General features: G+C 38.5%; 1 protein-coding gene across 10 annotated transcripts; it reads right to left on the reverse strand.

Moving 5' to 3' along the window:
• Positions 1-4,492: 4,492 nt before the first annotated feature.
• Positions 4,493-9,953, reverse strand: GluProRS (Glutamyl-prolyl-tRNA synthetase). 10 transcript variants are annotated; one of them, XM_090381450.1, is made up of 5 exons: positions 9,349-9,953; positions 7,371-9,279; positions 6,876-7,133; positions 6,393-6,662; positions 4,493-6,110 (listed from the first exon to the last, which is right to left on the reverse strand). In XM_090381450.1, the coding sequence occupies exons 1-5, from the start codon at positions 9,877-9,879 to the stop codon at positions 4,564-4,566; spliced, it is 4,515 nt and encodes a 1,504-aa protein (XP_090237576.1). In that variant the 5' UTR covers positions 9,880-9,953; the 3' UTR covers positions 4,493-4,563. The 10 variants fall into 10 exon arrangements, with proteins under 10 accessions (XP_090237576.1, XP_090237573.1, XP_090237569.1 ...); XM_090381447.1 differs by having other exon boundaries at positions 4,493-6,201; positions 6,457-6,710; positions 6,927-7,121; positions 7,341-9,297; XM_090381443.1 differs by having other exon boundaries at positions 4,493-6,399; positions 6,502-9,342; positions 9,379-9,953.
• Positions 9,954-23,836: the final 13,883 nt, after the last annotated feature.

A 23,836-nucleotide genomic window follows, 5' to 3' on the forward strand; every position in this document is an offset into this window, starting at 1 on the left:
ACTTCTGTTCCGGGGAAAATAATGAAGTCACTGGTTAAAGTACTACAGGATCATCTAGACAAAGACTGCAGTTATAGTTCAGACACAACATGGGTTTGTTAAGGGGAAGTCTTGTCTTACCAATTTGATTGGATATTACGTAGTCACAAAGGAACTGGATGCAAAAAATAATTTTGATATCATATACAGTTATGCCCCATATCTGCTGATTTGTTTCCCACGGTTAACCACGGAAAACAAAAACGAAAAAACTTAACATGTGCTACTTGCGTATCCAATACGATGCTTTCCTTTTTTTTTTATGATGTCAATTTTAAATCGACATCATAAAATATAATTTTTTACAATGTTGCATATGGTTTGGTCACCAACATTATAATGGTTCATTAGAGATTTAGCGGATGCACCGTTTTCAAGCTTTTAAATAATTTCAAGTTTTTGTTTAGTCTGAAAGCACAACTCCTGCATTTACCCATCATTTTCGCAATTTCTAAACAAAAAAATAAAATAAATAATAGTTACTATAAAAAAAATTCCGACATTCCTGACATAAATAACGAGACAAAATTTGTCCTTTTGCAGTGCGCCAGAACACAACAATCGACCCAACGAACTAAATCAAACTAAACATCTGGTCTCTTTTTTTTTTTTTGAGTGGTAGGTGTGAAGCCAGCAGAGGGTTGCAAGATAATAGGCACACTAATCTCACATTGACAACTTATAATGCTGGTTCTTGTCACTTATTTACGACTTACAAAATATCCTGTTTATACCTATTCTATTCTAGTTATTACTTAAATTTTATGATTTCTGATTTTTTTTTTTTTTTTTTTAAATTTGGAATCTTGAAGTGTCCCGGTAAATCAAGAGTCTGCTGTTACTTTATTATTACCGTATTTAATGTTGGTAATGTCTTAACGTGTGTTTAATTTATCAATTAAACTTTATTATACATACGAGACAGACAACCGAGTGACATTATTATGTACGAGTTATTGAACCACCCTCGTACGTACAAGAAAATCACGTTATATATGGGATCAGTAGGTGTTTGCTTATATCTGCGGTTTCAGCCATCCACTGTAGGTCTTGGAACATATCCCCTGTGAATACGGCGGGGGGGAGTCTTACTGTACTTGGATTTTAGGAAAGCTTTTGATACTGCTACACATGGAAAACTACTGTACATGTTGGAACAGTATGGCATTGAGGGCAAGTTGCTGCTATGGATAAGGGGATGGTTGAGTGGGAGAAGACAGACCGGGGTAAGAAGAAAAAGAAATCAACCAAGGGGAAGAAAAGAAATCTCGAAGATCATCCCATTTTGCATTCTTTTAATGCCAAACAACATGCGGCTGAGAATGGGCAAGAGAGAAAGGCTCCATTGGAGAAAAGGCCATCACCAAGTTGTGATCTGAGGTGCCTACAGAACCAGCCTCAACTGTGTACTTAGAAGAGTTGTTTGTGAGCAAAAGATCAAGAGTGTTGGCTGTGTGGTTAGGATTGTCTGGTATTCTAGTAGGAAAATAAAAAATCTCTGAATGGTCATTAGTAATTGCAAAAGCTGCAGCATCTCAAGCTGGAGTTGTGAACTTTAAAATCACCAAGAAAAATTACCTCTGTTAGGAAAGTTGAATTGGAGAAAGTCAAGTTTCAAAGAGTTCCAAGTGATTAGTGGATTTGGGAGAACAATAGAGGCAGCTGATAAATTTGACAGAATGTGACAGAAAGATTTTAAGCCAGAGAACATCGAAAAGAGGTGATTCTAAATTACTGTCTCTGACAGGGAATATCAGAGCAACATATGCAGAAGTACTACCTTTGAAGCATAACAAATCACACAGAAACAATTTGGACAACTGAGATGTTCAGTGGTAGCATCAACCAATAATTTGGATTTTGTCACAAGAAGTACATGGGGGTTTGGAAGACTAAATGGACATCATTGAGATTGGAACTGAGACTGCATATTTCGTAAATGAAAAAGGAAGTTTTTGGGATCTAAAAGGAAGCATTTTAGATCATTTCACAGATAAGCTTTTACTATTAGTTTGACAATTCATGATGTATTCAGCAGTAAGTTTTTTTTTTTGTTGTTGTTGTTAGTGCATCGGCTTCTGTGGCCATAATGCACCTCCCACAGTTTTTGCATTTTACTCTGATCCAAGCCCAAGGCAGGATTCAAACCTGCAACCTTTGGGTTGCCAGGCAGGCACTTGACCCACCTGACTAGCCCGGTCGGCTCAGCAGTAAGAAACGGTGGGGAAGACATGCTGTATGAAGTAATGAAATTTTTCAATATGGCATACACAGCAAGAATATAACCAGCTCCTTGAGATAACGTAGCCTCAACAATGCCCCTGCATATACACACTCAGACTCCCTCCAGTCATCTGGAGGGAGTTTGGTGGTGTGTATGCAATATGAAATATATAGCAGAGTCAGAGAGTTATACTCAAGCTGATCCAAGAGCCTCCTAGAGTTACCAAAAGGTTCAGTCTGATGGACTATCTAGCAGCTAGTGTGCAAATGCATTTTAGAGCTTAATTTTAATTTCTTTATCAAAATGTAAAATGATTAGATCTCACCATGATGTCCATCATAACCTCAAAAGACATCAATTATTCAGCATGATGGAAGAGATGGGGGAGGAAGAGATTGCTGGAGCTTTACTAATATTTTACAAGAACTACGGTAGTACTCATTTATCCTCATGGTTGCAATTATTCTGATAATCAGTATATACAGCAATACCTCGCATGGCACTGATAATTGTACTGAAACTGTTCCGTATTATGTGAAACCGTGCTGATTGAGGTATAATTATAATGGGTTTTAATTGAATTTGTACCAGAGAAAGTCTATAAACAAATTATAATAAATCTATAAACAATTTGCGGTTGATAGCCAATTAAAAGGATTTGAAATTAAAAATATTGCAAAAATTTTATTAATGAATGGTAACATCATTAGAGATGAGAAAAAAGCTTTGTTTATTTAGGTATTTCAATAATAAAGTCTGGTGAAGTCGTCTCTTCTTTTTCTCGGCTTACAAGTTTTTGACTGCATCTTAAGGTCCAATCAAAAACTTGTACGCTGAAAAAAAGCATCAAAGAAGCATTTTAGTAGCATCAAAACCCATCTTGTAAAATTTGCTATATCTTGATGCTACATTCAACATCTGGATCTCTGTTCATAATTGCCTTGCAGGCCATGTCAACCCCCCCCCCCAAAAAAAAAACTTTCTCCAATTCTTCTGTTGAAAATTTTTTTGGTGCCACTTCAGTGTTATCCACTTCAGAATTGTTTTCCTCCTCTTCATATGCAGTTTGCTCGTCAATTTCAAGGAGAGTTGCATCATCTAAGTCATTTGCATGAGCCAATGCAGTCACGTACATTGACAGTGTCAAAGTTTAAAATCACAAGTCTTTTCCGATCTTCACAATGTCTTTGGCAATTGTCTGAATTCATAATTCAAAACCAGTGAAATAATTTGCCAAATGGGGCAAAACATGCTGCCAAACAGAATGCATGTTGTTGGTAGCGATTTCTAGAGAAAATGCAAATATATTTTCGATCATATTTAAAGGAGTAAAAAATAAATTGTGAAATGAAAAGCTATCATGTCGCCTTGTCAGGATGGAATTAAAAATACTGAACACTGTTGCACTTTGCTAGTGACAGCCTGAGGGAAGCTACTGGCGCATGTGAGACAATAAAGTTGGCACTGCAGCATATATGTACACGTTCCTAGGCTACAACAATACAGTACAGCATATATGTAGAGTATATGTCTAGGCTATTGAATGAGTTTTAATATGTACAGTAAATTTTTGACTTAAACTTAATTGAAAACCATGTTATAGTGAAACCCATGCTAAGTGAGATATATATGAGTGTGTAAATGACTTACACACTCTTGTAAATAACTGCAGCAATTTTTTACTGCCAGTATTTCCAGTGTTTACTCTGCATTACAAATTGATATAGATCATATTTTATGGAACATTCTCATGCTAATAATCATTTTACTCGGCATTGCCCATCTGTCAAATTTCTTTTGAAAAAATCACCTGTTGTATTGCCTTCAATACAGGCTGATTCACAGTAATACAAAAGCACTGTATGACAATTTATAGATGCTTTTAAATTAATATTTGGGCATATCAATTAGGCAAAGTGGGCTTATAATTAGAAACAGCTGTTTGGATTCCTGTTTTTGATATACCCTGAATAAATTACTGTTATTATACTTACTAAAAGAAATGCCTGATTATAAATCCTTGCTCCTAGGATTAATACAGCAGATCATTCCAGGATTAAACCTGGAATGATCCTTGAATATGCTAAACTTCACACTATAACCTGTTTGGGGTAAAACAAGTAACCAAAATAATATACTAGAGGCTTTTAGAAACTATAATCTTTTTAATTTATAAGTTAGACACCTGATTTACAAATCTTTGAAATGGCATTCCAGAAAATTGTAGCTTTTAAAAGTATACAGGAACACCTCTTTTCCAATCATAGATTAGTAAAATTCCAATGACTAAAAAAGTCCACTTAATAACTACGACCAAATAAAGTGAAATTTTTCGGTTGTCGAACACATTTGGGATGAATGCAGGCCATATCTGAAGTGATACTTGCTGGCTGCTGAAATGGGATGCATAAACCCTTTGCTCCCATTAAGGGGGCTTCGGCCTCACTCTGTTCATCTTTTGCACTATCCTCTTTAATTTTATCTTCACAATCCATATCTCCACAGAATGGGGCCTGTATGATGCAACGGTTATCTAATTTCTGACAGAAATCTTCCCAGTTATATGACACTTCTAGATGCTTATGTAAGTCAGCTTGGGCTCTAGAAAATAGATTATGCTGTATTTTTTCCATTAGTGTTTTAATTTCTTCTACAGCACTACACATTGTAAAGGTAATCTTTTCACCAGTATCACGCCGTACTGCTACAAACTGTTGCTGTTTGATATCTCGTGGACCTAATTCTACACGTACTGGAACACCTTTTAGTTCCCAATGATTGAATTTCCAACCAGGAGAATAATTATCCCGATAATCACCTTTAACTTTTATACCTGCATTTCCCAGGACTGTCTCAAACTCAACACAACTGTTCAACAGTTTCTCCTTTTCCTTTTCATTAAGATTTGCAGTTATTCCACAGGGCACAATAATTACTTGAACAGAGGCTACTTGAGGTGGAAGAACTAACCCTATATTATCACCATGAACCATCACCATTACTCCTATTGTACGAGTTGTAAGACCCCAAGAATTCTGGTAGACATATTTCTTTTCACTTGTTTCAGGATCCTCATATACAATTTCGAACATTTTGGAAAAATTTTGTCCTAAGTGATGTGAAGTGCCTCCTTGAATAGCCCGACCACTTGCTGATATATAAGCTTCTACTGTAAATGTGATATCTCCTCCAGCAAATTTTTCTTTTTCAGTTTTCTGTCCACGAATTACTGGGATGGCTAAAAGTTTTTCATAAATATCAGCATATAAATCTAAAATCACATGCACCTCTTTTAATGCTTCCTCCTTGGTGGAAAATGCCGTGTGACCTTCCTGCCACAGAATTTCTCTTGTTCTAAGAAAAGGTTGTGGATGCTTAAATTCCCAGCGAACAATGTTATTCCACTGGTTCAATCGAAGAGGAAGATCTCGATGAGATTTGATCCACTTGGCATACGATGGATACATTACAGTCTCACTTGTAGGGCGAATGGCAATGGGTTCGGCCATCTCAGAACTGCCAGACTTTGTAACCCAAGCAACTTCAGGTGCAAAATCAGCAATGTGAGTCTTTTCCTTTTCTAGAGCATGTGATGAAACAAACATAGGAAAGTAACAATTCTGAACTCCAAGAGCTTTAATTTTTGGATCAAAAAAGTCTTTGATAGTTTCCCAAATACCGAATGCCCATGGCCTTAATATATAGCAACCACTAACATCATAATATTCTATCATTTCTGATTTTGTAATAACTTGAGAATACCAATCAGGTAAATTTTCTTCTTTTGTTGCTTCCAAGCAAAGTCGAGATACTTTTTTTGAACTGGAGGATAATGATTCCTGGCTTTCTTGCACTTTTGCTGACATTTTGTCAGACTTTTCTGGGGATTTCTCTTTTGGCTTCCCTTTCTTTTTATCTGCTCCACCTCTAGTTAGATCCTGTCCCGTTAAATCTTTGTATTGTACTTTCAAATTTAAAAGGATATTTACTTCAGATTCAATTTCTTCCTTTGCTGCTTTTATTCTTTTAAGAGCTTTAACCTTTTCACCTTGAGCATCAATTTTAGCCTTTAACTCCTCTGCAGCATTATTACTTTCAGACTCTTTTTCTACCTTAGGGGTTCCTTTACTGACACACTGTTTAAGATCTTTGTTATTAAGTTTCTGGTTGCTATTATTTTCATTGTTTTCAACTTTGAATTGTTTTTTATTATTCTTATCGGACTTACTAACCTGGGCAGGTTTCCATTCAGTTCCAGTCAATTGCTTAAATTCAGCTTTCAACTTAAGCAAAACCTGTATTTCAGGATCTAAAACATCTTTTGGAGTTTTTTCTTCCTTTAGTTTTCTAATCTTATCACCCTGTGCTTTTATTTTTTCATTTAGTTCTGCTGTACTCTCTGACAGCTGAGATGAAATAAAAGTTACTTGCTTATTATCACTGGTATCTATTCCAGGTGGCTTCCATTCAATACCAGTTAAAGTTTTAAAATCTGCTTTCAGTTGTAATAGATTTTGTATCTCAGGATCTAAGACATCCTTATTTACGCCACTGGATTTCAGACTACGAATTTTATCACCCTGAAGTTTAATTTCATCATTTAACTTAATACTTTTTTCTGAAAAATGTAACTGGCTAGAAGAATCCTTCTTGGTGGTTTTACCTTTATTAATTTCATTTGTTGGTTTCCATTCAGTTCCAGTCAACTGCTTAAATTCAGCTTTCAACTTAAGCAAAATCTGTATTTCAGGATCTAAAGCATCTTTGGGAGTTTTTTCTTCCTTTAGTTTTCTAATCTTATCACCTTGCACTTTTATTTTTTCATTTAGTTCTGCTGTACTCTCTGACAGCTGAGATGAAGTAAAAGTTACTTGCTTATTATCACTGGTGTCTATTCCAGGTGGCTTCCATTCAATACCAGTTAAAGTTTTAAAATCTGCTTTCAGCTGCAATAGATTCTGTATCTCAGGATCTAAGACATCTTTACATACGCCACTGGATTTCAGACTACGAATTTTATCCCCCTGAAGTTTAATTTCGTTATTTAACTTAATACTTTTTTCTGAAAAATGCAGCTGGATAGAAGAATCCTTCTTGGTGGTTTTACCTTTATTATTAATTTCATTTGTTGGTTTCCAGTCAGTTCCAGTTATTGCTTTAAAATCAGCTTTTAATTTCAATAGAATCTGAATTTCTGGATCTAAAATATCTTTTGACACTTTTTCACTTTTCAGCTGCCTTATTTTATCACCCTGATGCTTAATTTGTTCATTTAATTCTTCAGGTGATGTCTGCATCATTTTAACTTCATCCTGAGGAGACTTTTCTAAGGCTTTTCCTTTATGTCTTTGTTCTTGTTCCTTTTTGCTTTCTTTGATATTTTTAAAATCAAGTACAACTTTTGGAAGTGTACTGGTATCTTTAGAACCATCTGGTATAGATATAAGAATCAATGGACTTTCACGTCCTATATACCTTGCTGATGAGGCATCATATTCAGAATCGCATATAAAGAATCCCTTTCTCTGTAACTGAATTATTTCAGACTTCTTTAAATTAGCAAGTTCTGGTTCAGCATGCATCATCACAGATATTTTAGTATTGTGCCCAATGAAATCTTTAAAATCCTCCTCTTTGTTAAGCACAGGCTTTGAAATAATGTGATCATAATATATACAAATGCATTGTATAAGTGGAGCTTTATCTGTAACAGCTAGCCATGTAACTTTCAGAGTCTTCTTATAATCCTTATTTTCAAAATTGGTCCTAGCTTCAACAGCCTCAATTTTCCCTACATTATTTTTCTGGATTTTTGTAATAAATAAATTACCTAAATTAATGAACGTTACATTTTCACCTTCTTTCATCGCTGCAGCATCAACATAATCCACTAAGACTTTTTTTGACACCCATATTGTTTTGGTACCAATCTCTGCATTTTTCGGATGCTTTGCCACTTGAAGTGCTTTTTCTTCAGCATCAATAATATAAACAGGCACTGCTTCTTCCTGCAAAACAGCATTATACCTTGGAGCAATAACATCAATAATTTTTTTATTAAATGCCCATATTTTATCCCATTCCATTACAACAACAGAGCGAGAAGATCCTTGAGCAATAATGAACTGCTTCAGTCCTTCAACCGTCATCCCCCTTCGCAATACACCTCTTACTGTAGGCATACGTGGATCATCCCAACCATCAACAATACCATTCTCAACAAACCAAGTGAGTTTTCTTTTAGAAAGGACAGTATTCATCATGTTTAAACGTGAATATTCATATATATAAGGTTTATACATTGCGAGGGCATCCAGTACCCAATAATACTGATCATCTCTATCATGATATTCAGTAGTCCTGAGTGCATGTGTAACCCCCTCTATACTATCCACTATTGGACATGCAAAATCATATGTTGGATAAACATTATATTTGCTACCTGTTCGAGGATGAGATTCTTTCTTACATCTATATAGTGCTGGATCCCTCATACAACCATTATCAGAATTCATATCTATTTTGGCTCTCACACAACAAGTTTGCCCAAAGTCACTACCTTTTTTCATTTCTTCCCACATTGTAATATTCTGTTCTATGGAATTATTTCTTCTTTTGGACTCCATCCTCTGTTCTCTTTCAGCTTTCATAACTTCAGGATTTGTGTCATCAACATATGCCTTCCCTGCTCTCAATAAGTCCTCACACTTGTCTAATATGACATCAAAGTGATCTGAAGTGTATGAAAACATATCGGGTTTCATCTGCAACATAGCAACATCTTCAAGGATTACTTTTTCAAAGTCCTCTTTTTCCTTTGCAGGATTTGTATCATCAAATCTCATGATTAACTTACCTTGAAATGCTAACTGATAATGCTGGTTAAGAAGTGCTGCTTTAGCATGGCCAACATGGAGATAACCACTAGCTTCAGGAGGAAACCGAACAACTACTTTCCCCATTTCTGCTCCTGGTAATTCAACAAACTTCCCTCTATCTTGGGTCTTGGTGCTTTGCTTGACTGGTTTATCTACCTGCTTGCAAGTGTCAGCCTTCATTTCAGATAACTGATTTTCCATCTTCACAATACCTTCTTTTGGAAGACTATTTATTACCGCAACAAACTGATCTAATGAAGACAAAAACTTATACCACCGTAATACATTAGTTGGTGCTGTACCTTCATTTAAAATTTCTTGCCATTTAGAAGAACTAAAGAGCTCTCCCCATACTGCAAAATCTGCTATTGTTACATCATTCCCAACAAGGTAAGTGATGGTTGCTAAAACGTTGTTTAGATAATGAAGAGAGTCTTTTAGTTCTGAACTGCATATCTTACTTACACTAAACTGTAGCCAGTGATCAGTTTCGGTCTTCTCTAAAATAGTTCTCCCATACAGGTGTTTATCGGAAAATAAGCGAGCCAAATACCGAGAAACTGCTACAGAAGAAGAGAAAACCACGTTTTCAGCATCATTAGGGCTAACATGAAATTCAGTACTTTCGCCCCATTCAACACCTGTTTTTTTCGATGGCAAGACATATTCGAGAGTTAAGAGGGCTCCTAGAGGGGGCTTAGACTTGCTACAGATAAATTTAAAATCTTGATGAACCATGTTTAAACTATCACAAAACTTTTAAGCTATTACACATAATTACAGCAGTACGGCAGCCACATTGACAGAACACGTTTTTCAGCTAGAGGGCGTTAACATAGCCGTTCACAGACATAAATAGATGTAATACGGTATCTGTATACCTGTACCAGGTGCTGCTAAAAAGAAACTAGATTTTTTTTAAATCATTTATTGTTTCAAATAAAATAATTTAAATGTTTACCCCTCAAAAGTACTCTCCAACCGCGCCCATGCAGCGCTCCGTTCGCGATTTCCAGGATCTAAAACAGCAGCGGAAGTCCTCGAAAGATACCGCCTTTAACTACTGAATTGTGTTCTAAATGTCTGTTAAGTCCTCTAATTGTTTTCCTTTGAGATAGATTTTAATTTTCGGAAACAGATAAAAGTCGCACGGCACCGGCTGTGGCGCATGAGGCGAGTGCTGCAATATTGTAATCTTGTTTTTCGTTAAAAATTCTCTCACTGCGAACCATTTATTGCGCACAGCTTTCTTTCTCATGCCCGAATGCGTTTGTATTTTGATGTAGACATGTATGGTATCTTATGTAGGATGGCACCTGAACGTGAATTCATCTCCGCCTTCGTACACCGTGATGATTACAGAAAGCACTGTAAAAGGCCAGAAATGTGTGTAACGTTATGTTTGTGCAGTGTGTGTGTGTTGTTGTTGTGTTGTTTAGTTGTTTATGGCCGTTTTGTCACCAGGCAGGCGATCACCTGGAAAGCCTGGTCAGTGTCCGTCTACACCACGGGGAGGTAGGCCACAACTACGCATGTATCGCGACCTACCTGGTTTACCAGCTCTTACTTATCAGAACAAAAAAAAAAAAAAAAAAAAAAAAAAATATATATATATATAAAATAATAAATAATAATAATAAAAAAAAAATATATATATATATATATACCTATCTAAGAAAATAATAAAAATTAGATAATAAAATCCTGTCCATCGGGCAGCCCGAATGCGTTGCCAAAATTATTCTTATTGTTTCTTTGTCAATGTGTAACTGTTCTAAGCAGGAACTTGCCTCTGTGAACATTGTGGATGATCCTCGCTGTCTTTGTCGTTAAAACGAAGACTGGGATCACCTATTCTATGTTTGTCCGGTCTACGAGGACTTGCGAATGTTGCTCATAACAAAAATACATACCTTGCCTCGAGGAAATGAACATTTCTGATCAATAAGGAAGACCAGTACCACGCTTTCTCTGCCTTCGCCCATGATCTCTTCACAAGAAGATCACTGGTACAGCGTCCTGGAACCTGAACATCTCCTCAGATTCGTCCAGATTCAAGTGTCTTAACCCGACTGTGAGCATATTCACCTGGATTGTGACCACTTCTAGCTACTGGCCTTCACACTCAGGTCGCTTGAATTGTTTAATCTGTGTCTCTCTTGATACGTAATTGTCTTCCCGCACCCTCGAGGGCCCTCTTCTTCCACTTTCCGCTTAGGTGGGAGAAATCCCAACCAACCTGCGGAGGATGCCTTCCATTACATCCTCCATCGCTCTGTCTATACCTCATTTCCTTTACCCTCACTGGTATATATCCTGTACTCCCTGTAGCCTATATCTCTCTTTTTTTTTTTACTTGGTCTCTTTCCAGGAAGCTCAGGCGACCTGGAAGAGAAAGCGAGAGAATTATGTGCAGCCTGGCTACCTCTTAATGGTGTGTGCGGGCAACATGGGGTCCCATCAGGGGCCCCTGCGGCCAAAAGCCAGGACATCCAACAGAACCCAGCACAATACTTGATTTACAACACATAACACTGTCTGGCTTTCACAGTGATATTGTTTGTCTCCACAGAGTTTATATGGTGGCAGATGTAGAAACCACCAGAGGTGCCTTTTCCCTAACACTATGCACACTATGTTCTGAGCAGGAGCGAGCCGTCCCGAGGGTGAAAAGGGTACATTGTACTCAGGCACCAACTTTCAAGGGGTGCCTGAAAACCTGAGAAACATACGCACATGAAGAAAATTTTAAAGGGCAGGGGCACCAAATTTCAATTTAGTACCTGAGGCAAGAAAGAAAAATTGCGCCCACCCATAAAATATTAATTTTTAATTAAAAAAAATAAGACTTATTTAAAATACATTTCTTGTACGAGTTTTAATAAAAAATTAAAATTGAGATTATAAAAATGACGAGTGGGGCGACAACCATGGTGGTGCCCCAGATAGTGCTGGCGTGCAGAGCTTGGTAATCTGTACAGTGGCACGACAAAGATTTTCGTCTTGCAAAAGCAAGGTGATAAACGGATTGGAATAATCAAAACATAAAATCGAAAACATTGGCAATTATTTAATCTTTCTTTTGGTGCCCCTTTCAGCTTTTAGCCCCAGGCAAGAGCCTCGTTCACCTCACCCTCAGCACAGCTCTGCCGGGTGTCACATACCTTAGGAACGCCCCTGGTTCTTAGATTAGTCGAATGCTCATCCGACGGTACTGGAGCACGAACTCTCGAATTTTTTCAAGATTCTCGTCGTCTTTGAATTTGGTGGTATTGTCGTCATGGATCTTTCCGTCCTTCTCTAAACCGTTTGTGCAATTCGAACACGCATGGCTGATTCATGGTTTCATCACTGTGCACTTTCCATAAGGTCTCCAATGTTTATGCACCATTTTTATCGAGATTCACTAAAAATTTAATAACTCTTTGTTCTAAATTGCAATCACTCTTTTTTTTTTCGCCGAAGGGTTAAAACACTGATTCACTTAAAGAGGCACAGTTCAATGAAAACTTAACCGATTGCAAAGAAACAAAAACTGGTTTGTATAGGAAAAAACAAGCTACAGAACGACATGAATGTTGTTGACATGCGCACTAGTAAGGCGTTGGTGAACAACGATTCTCGTTTCATTTTAGCCTTGTATGTATAAAAGTCATTCAACTAATACAATAATACTCATGTACACTAAAATAATAATAAACAGGGTTGCGAACTCTTGGTAAGTTTACAGACAATTAAAAAAAAAAAGGAGTGAGATTGACCATGTCCGTAAAAATTGGTAAGAAAATTATCAGGAATTTAAGAATATACGTATTCATCTTGTATAAGGTTCTTGTTTTTTGGAAGAAACGTGACAGTTCTTTTAATGAAAAAAAAAAAAAAAAACTGTAAGTGACAAATAATAAACACGAGCTGTTGTACACTTGCACACTCCGACACGACATACTCCCTGTATTTCATCGGGTATGTATTAACATGACTGAATTCCACTCTCCCTGTATTTCAGTCTGTTTGCAGTTATATTATTTTAGTGGTGTGCAGCGCCGGACCAAGGTACTTCCGCGCCGCGGGTAGAAAGATTTTTCGGCGCCATTTACTAAGGATATATATTTTTTGGCCTCAATGTTCTTCTGTTTATGGTACCTCTTAAAGACTGGCGCCTGGGGGAAGAGCACCGCTAACCCGTACCAGGCACTAGTGGTGCGCACCATTTCAAATCTTAAAGAAGATCAAATATCAACGGGGCTGTATATCACTTCTTCTTTTTTTTTTTTTTTTTTTTAATTTAATAGTTTTTGGCGTTAATATTAACGGCAAAAACTATTTTGCCGTTAATATTAACGCCAATCCTTGACCAAAGCAAACAGGTTAGGCTGGACGCCCTCCATAACAGTATAGTACTTTCGCCATCTCTCATTTGGATAGAGAGGGGGGGGGGAGTGAGAGAGAGAGAGAGAGAGAGAGAGAGAGAGAAAGACAGGCTCAAAGGACAGGAGAAATTGAGGAATTCTCAAATGTGTCCTTAATCCGGGCTGTAATTAACCGATCTCAGGCAGAGGCCGGTTGTTATGCCTTCGAATAACAACTTCAATATAATTTATGGTTCCTCCCATAAGTTATTCTGAGTTTTCAGCCCAAACAGGTGCAATCGGGCAAAACACCGGCTTATATAAACATTAGTTTACTAATGTTTATATAAGCAGTATATATATACAGTACATATATACAGTATATACACGTATTAGTTTACGTGTATATACTGTATATATACATGCGCTTATATAAAGATTAGTTTATATAAGCGCGTGTATATATACAGTATATATAAACATTAGTTTATATAAACACACATTTACATAAAAACACGCTTATATAAACAATAGTGCCGGAAAAAAACCTGAACGACTTCATTCAAAGAGCAAACCCCAGGTGGGGAACAAACAGGCATAATGTTTTTAAATTCATGAATAATTTTTTTATGATATTTGAAAATATTAAACTGAAATTAATATTTTCCGGTTAAGTGTCAAAACACCTACTCTTCAGGACGATCTTACTTTAGCTAGCTCAGTTAATTGCCAACTACAATATCTTACTTTGGTCAGCTGAAATATCTAGTTTCCTTGTAAGGCAACGAGGAAAAACCATTCTGAGAAACATAATACTCTATAAAAACACTATGAAGCAGAGTTATAAAAGAACTGTTGCACATGTCCTGCACCATTTTTGTCGAGAAGACAAAGGGACAAAACTCCTAAACGACAAGATCAAACTGCAGTGTGAAATGGTTCATACAAATTCCTCCATCTCAATGGATTCAAACCCAAAACTTTTCCACAAGGCCTGTACAAACAGTGATCAAAACTGCTACAATGGGTCATTCAAAAAGTTAACTACCTCAGTAATAAGAAATACTCTTCAAGTTATAGGCCTAAACGGTTATCAAACGGTTATCAAATGAGCTGATAAAAATTCGTGTTAGAGAAAAGTGCATTGGATGCATATTAATTATCGAGCTGCACAGAAGCCTATAGTAGATATAAACTAGTCTGTATTGAAGGCACAAAGGAGGTCAGGCAAGTGGAGACAAAATACCAGAGATCATTGGCGAAGAATGCAAAGAAAAACATCAAAGACTTCTTTGCTGACAAACAGAATGAGTATTCTGCATCTACATTCACACATGAGGAATTCTTTAGGAAAGGGGATGCCAGAAGTTTATCAAAGTTTAACAGAGAGTTAAATATATATATATATATATTGTAATACTGACAGGAAAATGGAAGATAAATTGTTCTTGAGGTAAATGGAATCTATCCAATTATATTAAGGAAGGCAGCGAAAGAAATAAGCAAACTATTAGCCATAATTATGAGAGAATCTTTGGATTCAGAGGAGGTCCCCGCGAACTGCAGATGAGCAAATGTATCCCCAATTCACAAAGGGGAAATTAAAAAGTGACACGAATAATTGCAGTTCTCGTGGTTTAGCTTCTGTTCCAGGGAAAATAATGCTGTTACTGGTAAAATAAGTAATGCAGAATCATACAGACAAGGCCGCAATTATACTTCAGACACAGAATAGGTTTGTTGGGGAAATCTGTTTGACCAATTTGACTTGATGCTAGAATGTGGTCACAAAAGAACTGGATGCAAAAAAAAACATTGATAATATATACTGCGATTTCAGGAAAACTTTTTATACTGTTGCCCATAAAACACCGTTATAAAAATTGGAGCAGTGTGGCATTAATGGCAAGTTGTTGCCATGGATAAAAGGAGGATTGAGTGGGAGAACACAAAAAGTGATAATCAATAAACATTACTCTTCGTGGACAAATATTATTAATGGAGTGCCCCAGCATTCGGTGTTAGGCCCATTGTTGTTGATGAAGTCATAGCGAGGATTAATGTCCAAGTTTGCAGATGACTCAAATGTTAGCAAGGTAGTTAATGAGAGTATGCTACTGCAACAGTAACTAGAAAAATTAGGCAGATGGGCTAAATGGCAATTGAAGTTTAACATTAATAAATGCAAATTTATTTGCATTTATTAATGTTAACTAATATTTTTTTAGTAATTCTTTAGCTAACTAATTCTTAACTAACTAATTCTTAACTAATTCTTAACTAACTAATTCTTAACTAAGCTAACTAATTCTTAACTAAACTCTTAACTAATTCTTTAGCTAAGAATAGAAACAGGTGCATGTATACCTGCGTGTACACCAATGCTAGGAGTTTGGTAAATAAATTTGATGAATTTGAGGTATTGCTCAAAACATCAAAGGCAGATATTGTTGGGATATCAGAGACGTGGTGTCACACAGATATAAGTAATGCGGAACTGGAATTTGGGGAATACAATGTGTATAGAAAGGATAGACAGGACAGGAGGGGAGGAGGGGTTATGCTATTAGTTAAGAAACACATAAAGTCCAAGGAAGTGAAGCCAGTCGACATCGATGGACAGGGCAGTGTCGAGTCAGTTTGGTGTGACATAAGCATAGGGGAATCAAAATTGCGAGTAGGAGTGTGCTATAGGCCTAATGACTCTGATGAGTATAATAAGATATTGTACAGGGAAATAGAGTGGGCCAGTAAATCAGAGAGTCTTATAATGGGGGATTTTAATTTCCCAGATATTGACTGGAAATTTGTGGGTTGGTCACTCGCACACTAGCAAGGCTTTTGTGGATTTATTGGATGATTGCTTTCTACATCAGCATGTTCGTGAGGCGACAACAGGGAGTAATACTCTTGATCTGATTATCAGTAGTGATTCTTCATGCATTAAGAATCTGCAGATAAATGAACCACTAGGTGGCAGTGATCACAGTGTGTTGAAGTGGGATTTACTCAAGGAGGTAACTACCATCAGAGGTAAAGGGAAGGGTTTTTGTTTTCGTAAAGGCGACTATGATGGTCTGAGACAGTATTTAAATTCTATACAGTGGGACCAACTGATGATGTTACCAACAGCAAACTCAAAATGGGAAGCATTCAAGGAACTAATCTTGGAGGCTACCAGGCTTTACATACCAACTAAGAAATATTGTTCAAGGTTTAGGCCTAAATGGTTGTCAGATGAACTAATCAGACAGGTGGCAGAGAAGAAAAATGCATGGGATACATACAAATTAATGGGTGACATGGAAGCCTATGATAGATATAAGTTGGTCTGTAACCAAGTCAAAAAGGAGATTAGGCAGGCAAAGGCAGACTACGAAAAATCCTTGGCAAAGGATGCAAAGAAAAACAGAAAAGAGTTCTTTACATATTTAAACTCAAGAAGGAAAGGGATGAATCAGATTGGTCCACTGGATATTGATGGTTCAACAGTTGAGGATCCTGCTCAGGTGGCTAACAATCTAAACGAGTATTTTGCATCTACATTCACGCATGAGGAGTTATTCAGGAAGGAGAATGATGTAGGTAAAGTAAACATTGGCAGTGAGCTGGATGATTTTGTAATAACTGAGAAGAAAGTGGAGGAGAGATTGTTGAGGATAAACATAAAAAAGGCACCTGGGGTGGATGGGATCTATCCAGTTATATTAAAGGAGGCAGCAAAGGAAGTAAGCAAACCCCTAGCCATAATTATGAGAGCTTCTTTGGACTCAGGGGAGGTACCCATAGACTGGAGATGTGCAAATGTAACCCCAATTCACAAAGGAGGATCAAAGGCTGACACAAGTAATTATAGACCTGTTAGTTTAACTTCTGTTCCAGGTAAATTAATGGAGGCACTGGTTAAAGAAGCACTGCAGGATCATCTAGACAAGAATTCAGTTATAGCTCAGACGCGGCAGGGTTTTGTTAAGGGCAGGTCTTGCCTGACCAATTTGATTGGATACTATGATGTAGTCACAAAAGAACTGGATGCAGGGAATAACTTTGATATTATATATTTGGATCTTAGAAAGGCTTTTGATACTGTTGCACATGGAAGACTGCTGCACAAATTGGAGCAGTTTGGCATTGGAGGCAAATTGCTGCTATGGATAAGGGGATGGTTGAGTGGCAGAAGACAGATAGTTGTAATCAATGGACACTGCTCAACGTGGACTAATGTTATTAGTGGAGTTCCTCAGGGTTCAGTGTTGGGTCCGTTGTTGTTTTCGGTGTTTATGAATGATATTGATGATGGGATATCAAGTTTAATGTCCAAGTTTGCAGATGATACAAAGGTTGGCAGGGTTGTTAAGGACACTACTGACGCTATGCTGCTGCAACAGGATCTGGAAAGGTTGAACAGATGGGCTGAGAGGTGGCCAATGAAGTTTAACATTGACAAATGTAAAGTACTACATATGGGAAACAGTAACCCCAGAGCAACGTATCAACTCTGCGGTACTACACTGAGAGTGGTGGAGAATGAAAAGGACCTGGGGGTAATTGTGCAGGCAGATATGAAGTTCTCTGAGCAGTGCAGACGAGCTGCAAGAGTAGCTCATGGTGTCTTGTCAATGATATACAGGAATTTTTTTAGCAGGGATAAGGAGGTGATTATTCCCTTGTATAAGGCAATGGTTAGGCCACATCTTGAGTACTGTATACAGGTTTGGAGGCCTCATTTCAAGAAGGATGTAGAGCTGCTGGAACGGGTACAGAGAAGGGCAACAAGATTAGTGAATGGAACAAAGGGTTGCTCTTATGAAGAAAGGCTTAAGTTTTGCAAATTACAGAGTCTGGAGACTAGGCACCGGCGAGGTGATCTGATAGAGGTGTATAAGGCTTTGAATGGTTTGAGCATGCTCAATGCCAATGGGATTCTTCATCTTGCTCAGAATAATCACCTCAGAGGGCATAAATTCAAATTGAGGAAGGACGGATGTCGGATAGATGTGCGGAAATTTGCCTTTGGCCAGCGGGTGGTTGGTTGGTGGAACCGACTTCCATCACTTGTTGTTGAAGTTGATAGTCTAAACAAATTTAAAGCTCAACTGGACAGGTATTTCGAACGAACGGAGGGGTGAAATGGGAGTGGTGTGTTTTTTTTTTTTTTTTTTTTGGCTGATGCTGAATAAGCTTGCTTTCTTGCATCATATGCCTCTACTAATGCTAATGCTAATGCTAATGCTAAATCACTCCATATGGATATCAGCAGAACCTAATTTAAACTTTTTGTGGCCCTAAGCTATAACATGTATGAGTCCCTTCTCTCTTACACCTGTGACAATATTAAAAAAGGATTTCTTTAAGATGGAGTGAGGCCTCTTGTAATGCGAGACCCTAAGCTGTAGCTTGTTTAACTTATATGTAAATCAGGCCTTAGGTATCAGTAACCACAGAGTTACATAACAACTACGTGATATTACAAATAATTGTTTATTAGGGTCACCCGGAAAGTTATTCATCTACCCATGTGTATTATGTCTGTAAATTGTGTGTTCTCTTTTCAATTTGCTTGCTTTGCTGGACAAAACCTCTGGTTCCAGGAAAGAAACATTGCTATCTACGCCTGAGTTTGTCTAAACCCCGAATGAAAAAAGCCCAAAAAAATTTTCACGACATCGAGGGTATTCGAACACGGGCCTTTTACACACGGTTTGGGGAGAATTGTGACGAATTATAATTATTATTAGCCATATGGTGCAAGGAAGCCTAAGGCTAATGCAGCACCAGCCAAAAACAGTTTATTTATGAGTTACCCTGAGAGAGAGAGAGAGAGAGAGAGAGAGAGAGAGAGAGAGAGAGAGAGAGAGAGAGAGAGAGAGAGAGAGAGAGAGAGTAGACGTGAGTCACCAAGGAAGGGAAGAATGATGATATCCAGCTCAGGACCCTGTGTGTGTCAAGCCCACACTCATACTCACCAGATGTGAGCCCCTGGGGTTATGCAAGAACTCATGTTAGTTGAAAATAAAAAAGACCAGGGGACGTTGTTATTAAGTTTTAGGGGCATCGGCGACTACGGTCATGTTGCTGAGTGTATATTGTCTGAATTTTGTGTGTTCAGGATTGATTTTTCTGTTTGCTGTACGAAAAACTCGAATTTCCGGGAGAAAAACTATGCGACCCTGGCTTGAGACCGACTCTCTGCCACGTTGTAAAAAAGACCATTAAAGAATTCCTCCTGTCATCAATAGGATTCGAAATCAGGTCTTTTCCACCCGGTGTGGGGAGAACGGCTATCCTACCAACTGAGCTACATGCGAAGGCAGACCTGGGGATAGTTCTGCAGACATGAAGTTCTCGGAGCAGTGCAGACGTCTGACAGAACAACTGATGGGGTTTTGTCACTGATAAGCAGGAATTTTGCTAGCAGGGATAAGGAGATGATTGTCCTATTGTATAAGGCAATTGTCAGGCCACATCTTGAGTACTGCATCCAGTCTAGAGGCCTCATTTTAGGAAGGATGTGGAGCTGTTGGAACTAGCACAGGGAAAGGCAACGAGATTGGAAGAACAAAGGGTGCTCTTACCAAGAAATGCTTCATTTCTGCAAATTCCAGCGTCTGGAGACTAAGCACCTGCAAGGTGATCTGATTGAGTTTAAGGCTTTGTGTGGTTGGAGCAAGCTCAATGCTAAGGAGATTCTTACTCTTGCTCAGATCACACACACATAAGGGAGAACAAATTCAAATTGAGGAAGGACAGTTGCAGAATAGATGTAAGGAAATTTTCCTTTATCCAGTAGGTCAGGGTCGACGCCAGCAGTGCGCAAGTGAGGCACTTGCCGCAGGCGCCGTCTAAAATAGACGCTGCTAGATTTGCTACTACTGCATTAATTAATCTTCATTGTATGTAAGGATACCATACAATATACCCATCATGGCATGCTGGCAGGGGTCTCACATGGATATAAATTTACAAAATAGCGATATTGAGTAACACAATATATAATGCTAATAACAAAATAGCAATAAAAAAATCAAACAAAATAAAAATCCATGATTAGAGCCAGTGAGCCAGTTCTCCATACAACTAGATAAGAGGATATGTGGTTCACAGGTAGAGTGGCACTGACAGAGTTTTCAACTCTACACTCATGGAGCAGATCATGTACTTGCATTAGGATCCTTCTCCTGTACTGCTTGTCACAGGCGAACTTATTCAGATCCACATCAAGTGACTGTCCCTGTTAACATTTCTGTCAGCAGAAATCTCTCGGATATGTGGTCTCTCATTGGTCGAGCACAGCTGAGGCATTGCTTCCAGCACAAGGGGGGAATTCTCCATCGGATCACATCCCAGATGATGAGGGTGGAGATCTTTCCCGTGAGCATTTTACAATAAAACTTAGGCTTCTCTCTTCCATCTTCAATGTCAGTCGTCCCAGCTCGAGAGCTGTGCAGGTAACTTTCACTTCCATGCGGCCCTTTTTAGTAATCAAAACTCGGCTCCATATAGTGGCTTTAGAGTGGTTTCGGTCGGAGAACCCCAAATTTATACTCCGTAGAGGACGCGTTGGAAAATGGCAGTCTGGATGTATCTCTTGGTAGTACCTGGGTTCGTGACATAGAGAAGATACTGTTTCTCCATCCAGCAATTTCGACCTAATTGCAGGTGTAGATGTTCAAGGTGGTGGTGGTTGAACCGTCACTTTGAATCGGAGATCACGATGCTTTGATACGCTTTTCATGATTTTTCCTTCATGTGTAGGTTGAATGATTGCTGGTTTCAGCTTTAGTGAAAAGACCATGCAAGCGGACTTTAGCATTAGCATTAGTAGAGGCATATGATGCAAGAAAGGAAGCTTATGCAACATCAGCCAAAATAAAAAAAACCATTCCCATTTCACCCCTCCGTTCGTTCGAAATACCTGTCCAGCTGAGCCTTAAATTTATTTAGGCTATCAACTTCCACAACAAGGGATGGAAGTCTGTTCCACCAACCAACTACCCGCTGGCTAAAGGAAAATTTCCGCACATCTATCCTACATCTGTCTTTCCTCAATTTGAATTTATGGCCTCTCGGGTCATTATTCTGAGCAAGAGGAAGGATCCCATCAGCATTGAGCATGCTCAACCATTCAAGGCTTTATACACCTTTATCAGATCACCTCGCCAGTGCCTAGTCTCCAGACACTGTAATTTGCAAAACTTAAGCCTTTCTTCGAAAGAGCAACCCTTTTGTTCCATTCACTAATCTTGTTGCCCTTCTCTGTACTTGTTCCAGCAGCTCTACATCCTTCTTGAAATGAGGCCTCCAGACCTGCATACAGTACTCAAGGTGTGGACTAACCATTGTCTTATACAAGGAATAATCACCTCCTTATCCAGGCTCCTCCGTAGCCAGTTGGGCAGGAGCAGCAGTGTGTAGCACACGCTTCTTGATTAGACTGGGGATCGAGCCCGTGACCACCAAATACGGAGGATGTGGAAAGGTCAGGGAATGACGACCGCATATCCACAGAGCAAAATGACCCTAGTTGCTAATGTTCCTAAAAAACCAGATAACAACAACCTCCTTATCCCTGCTAGAAAATTTCTTATATATCATTGACAAGACACCATGGGCTATTATTGCAGCCCGTCTGCACTGCTCAGAAAACTTCATATCTGCCTGTACAATTACCCCCAGGTCCTTTTCATTCTCTACCACTGTCAGTGTAGTACCGCAGTGTTGATACGTTGCTCTGGGGTTACTGTTTCCCATATTTAGTACTTTACATTATTCAATGTTAAACTTCTTTTGCCACCTCTCAGCCCATCTGATCCTGTTTTTTTTTTTTTTTTTTTTTTTTTTATGAGAACCCCAAACACGAAAGGTATCAAAACCTATAGTACTTAGTACCGTGCATGGGTTGAAGGAGAAGTACGGGGAGAGGGGGGGGGGAATGCCGGAAACTTTGCTCTAGAGACTAAACATGGGTTTCACCACTTCAAGCCTCCAATAAGCAAAGTGGTGGTATTTCACCGGTTGATGAAAGTCATCTACCACAAAACATACAGTTAGTAGTGTCCCTAACACCCATGCGAACCTTTGTATCGTCTGCAAACTTGGACATTAAGCTTGATATACCATTATCAATATCATTCATTAATACAGAAAACAATAATGGACCCAACACTGAACCCTGAGGGACTCCACTAATAACACTAGTCCACGATGAGCAGTGTCATTGATTACCACACTCTGTCTTCTCCCCCTCAACCATCCCTTTATCCATATCAGCAATTTGCCTCCAATGCCACACTGCTCCAATTTGTGCAACAGTATCGAAAGCCTTTCTAAGATCCAAATATATAATATCAAAGTTATTCCCTGCATCCAGTTGATTTGTGACTGCATCAAAGTATCTAATCAAATTGGTCAGGCAAGACTTTCCCTTAACAAAACCATGCTGTTTCCGAGCTATAACAGAAGTCTTGTCTAGATGATCCTGCAGTACTTCTTTAACCGGTGGCCCCATTAATTTTCCTGGAACTGAAGTCAAAACTCACAGGTCTATAATTACTTCTGTCAGCCTTTGATCCTCCCTTGTGAATTGGGGTCACATTTACCAGTCTATGGGTACCTCCCCTGAGTCCAAAGAAGTTCTTATAATTATGGCTAAAGGTTTGAGTACTTCCTTTGCTGCCTCCTTTAATATAACTGGATAGATCCCATCCACCACAGGTGCCTTTTTTAAGTTTATCTTCAACAATTTCTCCCCCACTTTCCTCTCTTGGCGCCTCCATAGCCAGATGGGGAGCAGCAGTGCGTAGCACACACTTCTTGATTAGACCGGGGTTCGAGCCCGTCACCACCAAATACGGAGGATGCGGAAAGGTCAGGGAATGACCACCACATATCCCGGAGCAATATGGCCTTAGTTGCTAATGCTCCTAAAAACCAAATAACAACAAACAACCACTTTCCTCTCAGTTATTACAAAATCATCATCTAACTTACTGCCAGAGTTTACTTCACCTATGGCATTCCCTTTCCTGAATAACTCCTCATGTGTGAATGTAGATGCAAAATACTCGTTTAGTTTGTTAGCCACCTGAGCAGGATCACCAATAATTGAACCATCAATATCCAGTGGACAAATCTGATTCATCCCTTTCCTTCTAGAGTTTACATAGGTAAAGAACTCTTTTCTGTTTTTCTTTGCATCCTTTGCCTTGACTTGTCTGAATTGATCTTCAGACCAAAAAGTTTGAGATGGATTCCCAGTTGAATGAGGCTGCTGTGAGTTGCATTTATCACATCTTGCGCTTTACATATGAGTTAAGATATATGAATTAAACGCTGTTACAAGGTTT

This window comes from Mastigoproctus giganteus, chromosome 9 (genome assembly GCF_048544385.1).
Source record: "Mastigoproctus giganteus isolate SK-2022 chromosome 9, ASM4854438v1, whole genome shotgun sequence".
NCBI classification, from domain to species: Eukaryota; Metazoa; Arthropoda; class Arachnida; order Uropygi; family Thelyphonidae; genus Mastigoproctus; species Mastigoproctus giganteus.

What these genes read in the sequence shown, in the direction of transcription:
- GluProRS (XM_090381440.1), bottom strand. Translation starts at nt 9,879, where the DNA reads ATGGTTCATCAAGATTTTAAATTTATCTGTAGCAAGTCTAAGCCCCCT.